The sequence below is a fragment of the Ceratina calcarata genome, unplaced genomic scaffold, assembly GCF_001652005.2.
Source record: "Ceratina calcarata isolate Rehan_Ccalc_2016 unplaced genomic scaffold, ASM165200v1 scaffold165.2, whole genome shotgun sequence".
NCBI classification, from domain to species: Eukaryota; Metazoa; Arthropoda; class Insecta; order Hymenoptera; family Apidae; genus Ceratina; species Ceratina calcarata.
In genome coordinates this window covers 602,679-612,930 of record NW_017137815.1, presented here as the reverse complement: position 1 = coordinate 612,930, position 10,252 = coordinate 602,679, and the positions used below count along the sequence as shown (strand labels likewise).

The following is a 10,252-nucleotide window of genomic DNA, read 5'->3' as shown; positions in this document are numbered from 1 at the left end:
GCTTGAAACATTTGGAAAGGAAGAACAGGTACATGTATAAGTATATATATTTAAATATAGTGGATAGATAAGTAGATAGATAAAGACGTGTTTAGATGCGAAGAGACGAGAACGAAAGAGGAAAAAGAAAGGAAAGAAAAAGAACGCACACGTGAGAGAGCATTATGTGCAGGCGGAAAGTATAAGGGAGATTGGAACGCGTAAGGAAAACTGGCGAAGGAGTATAACCATCCGACGGAAATGTAATTTACTCCGTGGCCTTCTCCCATCGACGCACAAAGTACAAATAATATAATTTAATTTACGTTTAATCGATAATCCCGAATACGCATAATCGGTAATCACACACGATCGAATGTACGGTTGGCGTGACTTTAGATGTTATGTATATCACATGTGTAAATAGTGTACTTGTAAAATACTGTGATAATATTTATATTACACGTGCGTATTACATTGCTTCGCTTAAATAGTACGGTCCCATGCGACGGCGATACACTGTAACGAGGTGCCAGTTCGTTTTGCGAATAGGTAGGTATTAGAAGAAGAAAACGGTTTCAGTTAATACCGTTCTCGGATTCTCCCTTCATTGCGATCGATACGACTCGGGCCTTTCGTTCTACTCGTGTTCTCTCTCTCTCTCTCTCTCTCTGTATCTCTCTCTCTTTTTTTATTTTCCGTGCGTGATATAAACGATCGCGAAAATGTACAAAAAGGGAAGAAGAAAGGAATCTGTATGATTAGGTAATAGTTTCGCGTGAAACTAGTTGCGTCGAGGTGATTAAAGCGACTGAACTCGTTCGAGGAAGGTATTAACAAACTGTTTTTAACCTGCTCTCTTGTCAGTGAAGTTAGAGAAAAAGGATTTCAAAAGTATTCCTCTTTTCGAACGATTTTCAATTTTACGATCTTTCTGCTTTTAACGTAAATACTTCTCGACGTCTCGAAATCCAAACGAGATTCGATTTGGAAATATTTGTTTTTTTACGTAGTTCAAATGTTACTTCATTGACTTTTAAATAATATAAAAGATAAATAATTAAGAAAACGCTTAAACAAATAATGTCATCTCCCGGTAAAGCTGAATTTGAAGGAAACAAAGCGTTGAGTCTGACTTATATGATGAAAGCTCGGGAACGAGAGTTTCGTAATTGCCTCGATGAATTAGGAAATACGTGTTCGATTGTTCGTCTTCGGTCCCGATAACGCAGGATAACAATTTTGTATGTAACGTCCGCGGGATTAGCGAGGCCGGGATCGAGGAAAATCTAAGCGACCAAGTAGTACGTTCCCACTTCCCTTCCATCGAAAATCCTTAATGCGGCATCCTTTTTATTTTAAATACTCATGTCGTTCAGGCCGAGGCGATTCCGCCTTTCCCTGGGACCGAAAAAGAAAAAAGAAAAACAAGAAAAACCAGCAGAAAAAAAAGACGAGAAATCGTAGTACGTGGTGCGAGTCCGAGCCAATAGACCCGACGGTGCACGCTTGGCATTGTTGCGTGTTAAAATAATATATATACACATACAGATCGTACATATGTGTGTATATATATATATATATTGTACGTGTCTCTGGCACGCACCCCATTAACACCCATCCAGCGAACCGCATTAAAAGTTCGCCTACCGTAATAACGACGAGAAAGAGAACGACGCTCCTGTCCCCCGGCGGGAGCTTCTTAAACGGAGCACGTATACAGCGGGGGTTCGAAGCAACGATTTACGATTTAACGACTTAACGATTATGATGCATTTCGCTAAGAGAGCACCCCGGCGGATCGGCGGCCCCACGAGGGAACGACGGAGACGACGGCTACCGGCAGGGCGCACGAGAGAAGGGCACGGAGACAGGTGGGGAGGAATCGCAGGGAAGGGAAAAGAGAAAGAACTCGCCGGGTTTAGCGGGAGGGAGAGATCGAGAAAGAGAAAAAGAGAGAGAAGGTATGGAAGGTGGAAGCAGAATACCATATACGGTCACCTTTGTCAAAGCCTGGTGGTTGCCATATACAGGCAATGTTCGCGATGGCAGATACTTATATAGAGTCCAACTTAAGAATCAGGAATGCCGGTTTTTGTCGCGCCTTCTATACACACCCGTGGTAATGGGGGGTACAAATGCGACTCGGAAGTGATTGCCGACGCGACGCACGCTGGAAGCGGGCCGAGGGTCGCGAAACCAGCCCCCGTCGTCGGCGCTTTCGGGAATCATGCGCCGGAGGCCGGCAAAGAGCTTGCGGCTTCAACGGGATTTCACGCCCCCACGGAAGTCTCTACGTCTCTTCTCACTCGCTTGGCTTTCGAAGACACGTTGCGGTCGGACGTCCCCGTCGAACTCTTTCCGCGTCGATCGGCTGACCAACACGCGTTGGCGTGATAGAACTGGGCCGCCGATCCGTCGATGACTAGATACCATTTCAGCTATTTTTAGGTGTTTCCACGCTCCTCGCAACGAGTCGCGGTTTTTTACATGGCGAACGATTCTTTTCTGTTCCTCTTTTTTTTTTTCACGATTCCGTTTTGCTGCTCGTGTACGCGTCCAAGTATACTTTCAACGTGCTGGCAGACGTAATTGAACTCTTTGGTGAATGACTGGTTCGAAAGTGGAGCAGTCTAATTAATCGGCTCGGTTTCAACTATTTTTGGAATGTTGAACCCTCCCAGTGCGATAGAGATCCTTTTCCTTGATCTTTATTCCCTCGGTGCTAAAGGACGTCTAATTTCTTTTTTCAATCACGAGTTTCTCGCTCTTTCATAATAAGCCCGTTAAACTTCTTGTGCATTAGAAAAGAAAATACGTGACTGAATTCTGATTAATTAGCGGCACGATAATGGTATGACCTAATTAATTAAAAGAGCTTTTCGGTAATTTAAACCTGGAACTGAATGTTCAGATGACAGTTCCAGTCTAAACTACTTTATACAATTAATCCTGTAGACAGCATCATTATATAAAACTACATAATAAACATATACCCAATTATGTTTAACTATTTACAATTAGTGATTTCAAATCCTATCACAAAATCATTAAAAAAATATGTAACAGAATAATTAGCGACGAATGAAGAGTAAATTTTTCGAAGCTGCTATCATTTCGTAATGACAAGAAACTGAGGCCCGTTCTGAGAGTCGAAGGAGCGCTTCCTAATCTCATGGTGGGACACAGTAGCTAATTTGCTTTCTCTCGAGGCGTACGCGACCGCCGTCGGCCGCGGCGGTCGACACGTGTACGCGCGTTCCTAACGAATGGGTCGAAACGCGTATGTACCGTACGTACATATAAAACGCATAGGTCCCCGAACGGCGGTAGGCCGTTGAAAAAAAGCCATCCGGCGGTGGTTGTCGGACGGCCGGGGGAGAGAAAGTCAACCCGGGGAAACTGTAGTCCTGCGTAAATTTGTGAGAATCTCCCGTGGAAGCGCGGATACGAGTTCAGGCTGCGCGCGGATGGCCATATAAGGCGCGCGAACAAGCTAAGGTGCGCGCATCTCTCCCTGCTAGGTAGGTAGGTAGGTAGGTAAGTTGGTTCGTCGGTTGTTTCGCTGCTTGCTTAGTCCGCTCGGTAGGCTTCCCGTTGATTGATCGGTTAGCCGGCCGTTTGATTGGCTCGCCGATATTATTACCGAGGCGTTATCTACGATTTACAGGCACGAATCGAGAGACTCGGCCGCCGATGCTACTCTACCGATCTCTTCCGACTTGTTTTCTGCTTGTCGTCGCGTACGCTCGTTAGGCATCCGGAATTTACGGACCGATACGAATCGTACGTCATCCCGATATCGTTCTCGCGACGTTTTCATGACGTCCGTTGCAGTTTTTGCCTTGCCTCGTCTGCCCCCCATGCCCCCCCATGCCCCCCCATGCCCCCCGTTGTCCCTTAAACGATTCGGTGGTCTCCGTCAGTTTCCATGTAAGACGAATTTCAAGATCTCAGCCAGTAATTAGTCGCGCGACAGGTTCGTGTTCCCTCTCGGAAACTGATATCTACTTGAATTAAGTTTCCGTCGTTTATCTGATTAAAACATTTTATGACAGGTGCTTAAGCTGAAAAGAGTTCTTGGAAAAGAGTTCTTGGAATTAATTTAGGGAAACGAGGTAGAAACTTCGTAGGTCATTCGTAGACCTCAGAATTTTAGACGTATTTGAAATCGTACGAACTAGGACTCTGATGACACGATATTTCTAATCGATTAGCCACATAACAGTCACGCACCTACACTTCATAGAACACTTAGAAATAGTTATTTTTAGAGCATACGAAAGGTCGAATGTTCACTCGGAAAAATATTGTCTCTGTTACAGGAAGACGGAACCTCGCCCAGGTCGGACGTCTGTGCCAACGAAAGCGACGGAGACACCAGCGACGGCGATTCTCCCGTCTCGAAGGATCTCTCAAAAAATCATTCAGGTAAGCGTGCGACGTCTGACATAATTTATCTACGGCAACCATGAAAAGCATTGGTAACGATACTTTGTTTAAAATTAAATGACGATTAATAAGGTAGGTTCGACTAACAATGCTTTTTGTAACAATGGTACGACTCTTACCTGTTATCCCCGACGACGTTGAGAAGTTACTTTAATGCAATTCACGCGGGGAGAGGGTCTACTTTTTCTCATAATAAAACCGTTTATTATCGACAAAGCGATCGAGTGACTCGGCGGTAAAAAAAACCGGCTCGATTGCGCAACATTTTCCGGGCTACCTCCGAACTCGTCGATGCTCTTCCCATTCGTCCCGTTTCCCTCCCACCCCTTGATACGTGCGTGCGCTAGAACAATTTCACCTGTTCGCTCGCGGTTCTTGGGACCGCGAAGAGACAATCGGGGTACAGCTGCGCATACGAGGCCGAGTAATTAGCGAATTTCCCCGTGGGCGTAGCAGGAGTCGGCGAGCGGATTAAAGTAGCGAGGCTGTGCCAGGTAAAAGCCGCGGCGTGGAAAATCGTTAGAGCCGACCCGTAGGTACAGAGGCAAACGTGCAATCCAATCAGTCAGGTAGGTCGCTAGACGGAGACACGCTTGTGTACGGAGGAGGAAAGAGCTGGCGAAATCGCGGCGGCGGAGCGAGCGCGGAGAGAACGCGGAGAACCAGAGAGAATGGTATCAGAGAGGTAAACGTATATATATATATATATATGTGTGTACATATATATATGTATGATGCGTACACGTAGCTACACGGCGGGGTGGTGCGAGCGAGAGCGTCGGGAAAAGAGAGGGCGAAGATAAAGGAAAGAGGACACTTAAAATGCGAAAAGTGTGCGAGCGATGACGAGGTTATCCGTGTAGGGGAGTACATAAGGAGCTGTACGGGCCGCGATGACCAAACTAAGACAACGACGCGCTGCCTAACTGGGAAGTAAGATCCGGTCGAAAGCCGCGCTCCGATGCAGGTGTACACATAAATATCGATGCTAATATATGGAGTGGATGCCATCCGACTTACCGATCGCCAGCATGACGTACGTTTTTTTCCTTTTGTCCGTTTTCGCCTTTCCATTGTTCCGCGCGGCGCAAACTGTCTCCCCGACGGAATTTTGATACGCAGCTCCGCCACGCGTTCATATCACGGCCGACGGCGATCTTCCAGCCCGGTCTCGAACTTAGATCGCTAATACTGTTTCAAGGGGTACACGTCGACGATCTTCTTAGAAAAAGTAAATAAAAAAAAATCGTAATCGATGGTATATGAAACGCTAACTCGTGCGAGAGTAGGCGAATCTGATAGTTCACCACGCACGCTTTTACCTGTTCCTCCTTATTTATCCTGGAATTCCAATTCTCCCGTGACACAAAATCGGATCTTGTATCGTTACATTGTTATTCTGAGAAACCGTAACTAACACGCGAGCGATGACAGAGAAATTCTGAACGCATAGAGCTAATGAAGGCCCTCAGATTACGTCCTGTTGTCTAAACAGTCCGAAATAAGGACAATCGTAAAAGCGGAAAAGGGACTTCGAAAATTCGCCTGAGACTGTCAAATAAAATCTACTGTTGAACTTTGTTTTTAACCCTTTGCGACGTTGAGCGTCCGCTGTGGGCTGCCGACTTTTTACGACAACGCGAATGCACATAATACGCGAGATTATTAATAATATAGGATAATTTAAAGTAAAGTACTAAATAAGCAAAGAACAAATATCTAGAAATGCTATATAATCTCAAAAGTCTGGTAGTATCAATCGCATATATGCGTTCACAGCCTAAATTGAATAGTTGTGTCAGAACCCACATATGCGTTTATAGCCGAAATTGAATAGTTATGAATATACCCATACATCCGTTCATAACACTGAAAGGGTTAATCCAGCACTTCTATAAAATTAACAAGCCATTTGTCAAGAAAGCAATCATGATCTTGCGCAGGTATAATGTACCAGATGCCACAGACAGTGATTTACTCGCCAGGCCCGGGAGTCCTACTTGGCATAGGGCAAAATGGTCAGCCGGTGCAAATCTCTCAAGAAGGAGGTGAGAAACCATGATCAATCTGGAAAGTACTCTCTCTCCCCCTTAAAAAGAGAAAAATCACACCCTCCTCGATATTCGAGCGTTACGAACCCCGACGGACGTGCCTATCAGCGCTCGTACAGCCACGCGTACGATAGACACGAAATGTGTTCCCGGTCCTTCTTCCTGTTTCCCAAGTAGAGGATTTTTTGGCATTGTTTCGCAGGCACGGTAACCCCGGTCAGCACCAGTCAGAGTAATCAGCCGTTTATCACGATACCGTTGAACGTAGCGATGAACGCCGCCGGTCTGTCGCTTCCGGTCACATCCAGGATGAATCTGTCGCCGACACCACGATCCCCGACGACGACGACGACAACGACAACTGTCGCGTCCAACTGCGAGCTGCCATCGGACCTGAGCAAAGATCGCGAGTGATAACAATCGCGGATCCTTTGAGAAAAGTCTTTCCGATGCGGCGAGGTCTTCGTCCGACGGATCTGGACGGAAGGGAGCTAGCGTGAATCCATGCACAAACGGGAAAATCACCTGCGAGACGTCCTCATTACTGATCGGGTGATCATTTCAATTATTAATTCGTGACGATTGAGAGGAACGGATGACTTATTATGTCACAGTTCTATGTGTATGCGAGATGCTCGCCTTTTCAGCCGCTTGAGATTCCTAACGCCGGGTCGATTTTTATTGTCCCATGTTTTCAAGTGCCTGATGTATCGAACATTCGTTAAATAAGATCCTATTTAAATTGGGACGTGTGTCAGACCCATGGATTATCGACCACTCGGAATTCTCTAAAAGCGTTGATTTTTATTGTCTCATATAATATTATATACATATCGAGTGGTATTCAAGCGGCTGACGATTCGAGCATTTTTCTATAACGTTTTAATTTAAGATAATACCGATACTCACTGGTAAAATATCTTAATCATCGATTTACGTTGGCACATAGCCAATCATACTTTTTTTGAAGAGTGTCATTTTTTAATGCACATATATATATACATACAATGTATATATGCGACGTGTCAATGTGGACATTCTTCGTTTCCCTTTAAAGAAATTTTTATATAGTTTATGAACAGTACTTAAAGTTATTTTATTAGCAAACATTTATTGCACAGTTTGCATCTTATTATCGTTGTAATGAAACGTTAATCACGTTTAAGTATTTTTGTAAGCCACTCCAGATACTCAAGAGATTATGAATAGAATAGATACTTGAAAACATTTTTTCAACCCTGTTTAAGTTCTCTGCGGCGTTTCATAACGCGTAAATCGCATCGTTCGGATGGTTCGCAATTTACCAGTGGACATCGGTACGCTTTTCGTCGACGCCGTGCTCCGTTGCCCGGCGTTTAATCGACATTTGTGCAATACTAGTCGAACGTTTTGCCCGACGAACGTTTCGCGAAGCAACTTTTTACACTGTCCTCGTAGAACTCACCGCCTTTCGAAGTATTTTTAGCGTTTCGTAAATTGTTGACAGGTTCGTTCGCGAACGAAGCGGATAGATATTTTTCGACGTTAAGATCGTTTAATGACTCGCGATTGTGCCGAGTCGAACGGGACGCATTCGAGTGTAAAACATTAAGAAACATTAAAACAACTGATACAAATAAAACAAAAAAAAAGGAATTGAATGCATTATACATCCACGTCGAAGTCCGTAGGAATTCTGTATCGTTCCCTTTGCAAAGTTCAGCGAACAATAATTGAGATACCTCGAACAACGTACCGTTCGACTGCGACGTTTTGTTCATAGTCCTCTAGATCACACGCGAGTTCATTCATGAGGATTTTTCTAAAATATCGACCAAGTTCGATGATCCGAAGGGCGACGATGACTACCTTTAATCATACAGGGTGCTTCTAAAAATAATAAAGTATCTATAAGTCGACGTTATCGTTTCTTTGAACTATAGAGGAGAAGATATTCGATATATTTTTTAACGTGAAAGTGCGATTAACTAAAAATTTATTTTGTTCCCACATATTTTTATTCGGATACTGACTTTCCTCTCGAAACAATAAGACATCGAAATCTACGAATCACTTCAATTTTCCTTTGTGTATCAGGCATGTAACGCGATGAGCACGTTTCGAAATCAATGATGATCGATTAATTAACTGAATCATTAGATTGGTCTTCGATTCATCGTCTTTACGATGAAGAATTAATGATCGGTCATTAAATGCAAAATAGTGATAAGCACGCATTATTGTCAGTCAAGTTGATTTAACAGTATTTCTAATCCCGCTATTTTACACCTACGAAAATAAATTATCAGCTTGTGATAGATAACGCGGAGAACTTGTATTTTTTTACATTACACCTATAATTATGAATTCTGATATTACTGTCGACGGGCGAGGAATACCGCCGAACTTGCCTGACAAAAAGGAACACAGTTATGCCATGCATTTATCATATATGTTGGTAATCTCAGATTTTATCTAGTATCTTCCCAAATTTTTAATACTCGACCTAGTCGAACGAGTTGATACAAGCCAGGCATTTCTTCTCCTATCACAATTCGTTTCTTCGTCCACAAATCAACTGTACGTAATAGGATTCCTTTTTACTTTATATTTATGCTTTTGTGATCAGAAATCTGTTTCGTTCATACATCATTTCATTTATCTTCTAATAAGATTTACGCGTATAACAAAGAAATCCTCCAGCCTTATTGTAAATAAATCATACCAATATAACATTGAATTTGTTACGTATTAAATAATAATAGAACATTCGGTTGCAATGTAATCCGTTAACGATGAATTCTGTCATTCTGTAAATAGGCAATGTAAGCATTTCATCCTCGATTTATCTCAATTACTTTCGATGTACGAAAGTGACGCGTGTTTCAAGGCGCGGGGATGTCAGATATGATGTACTTCGAAGCTCGGTGCTTCCATACGCAATAATTGCAGCAACAATCTTCCATAGATTATTTTCAATTATTTCATTTTCAATTATTTATTTATAATTATTTTCAAAAATAATAGCGAATCGCTGGATAAGCTGAAGACGCACACCGGCTAATTTAAACGCGGGTGGAATTCACTTCAGTTTTCGCATTATGTAAATGAAATGGGGAAGAAGGCTAAGCAAGAAAATGAGGAAATTCGAGGAACGGTTTTTGCACTTTGCTATACTCACTTTTTAGTATCGCGTCGCGTCAATACTCCACGATAATTACGGTAAAACTCACGCTGTTTGTGAGTGATTTCACGATCGGGTACGGAGATAATACTCACGCATCGAAATTACATGTGTAAGTCATTCACGGAACCTACGCAAATATGGTGAAATAGTAATGGAACGAAATAGTTTGAGCGTTACGATTCGATTGTTTGTACATATGTAATTACGGCGGAATTTTATCGAGATGCCAAAGAAAACCAGATGGAATAAAGTGTGAAGGAAAAAGAACGAGGAATGTGTTTAAAGAAAGTATCTCTCTCTACAACTTTCCTTATTTTTACTTTTATTTCCAGATAATTAGGAATTTACATTTTAGTAGACTCTAACACGCTTTTAGTTTGGCTGACGTCTTCAACATCACAATGAGAGGAAGAAAAGTGCAAGCTGTATTAACCCATGGATTGAAATGACGAGTCCAACTGGTCACAAACTTTCTTTAGCAAACTGACAATGACGAGCTGCAGTCGCCAAAAATTATTAACAACTGAAGCTTTTTATGAGAGATTCTCTTTATTCTTTTTCTATATTCGTTAATAAAATTTCTGAAACAATTCATGATATTTTC

At 42.8% G+C, this 10,252-nt stretch overlaps 1 protein-coding gene across 2 annotated transcripts in view; it reads left to right on the top strand.

Annotated features, from left to right (window-relative positions):
• Positions 1 to 7,914, top strand: part of bs (serum response factor blistered) — a 15,941-nt gene extending 8,027 nt beyond the window's left edge. For both annotated transcript variants that reach the window (XM_026810650.1, XM_018037375.2), the window contains exons 4-6: positions 4,305 to 4,410; positions 6,375 to 6,479; positions 6,685 to 7,914. In XM_026810650.1, coding sequence (XP_026666451.1) covers positions 4,305 to 4,410; positions 6,375 to 6,479; positions 6,685 to 6,896 — 423 coding nt within the window. In that variant the 3' untranslated portion in view covers positions 6,897 to 7,914. The remainder of the gene's footprint in view (positions 1 to 4,304; positions 4,411 to 6,374; positions 6,480 to 6,684) is intronic.
• Positions 7,915 to 10,252: the final 2,338 nt, after the last annotated feature.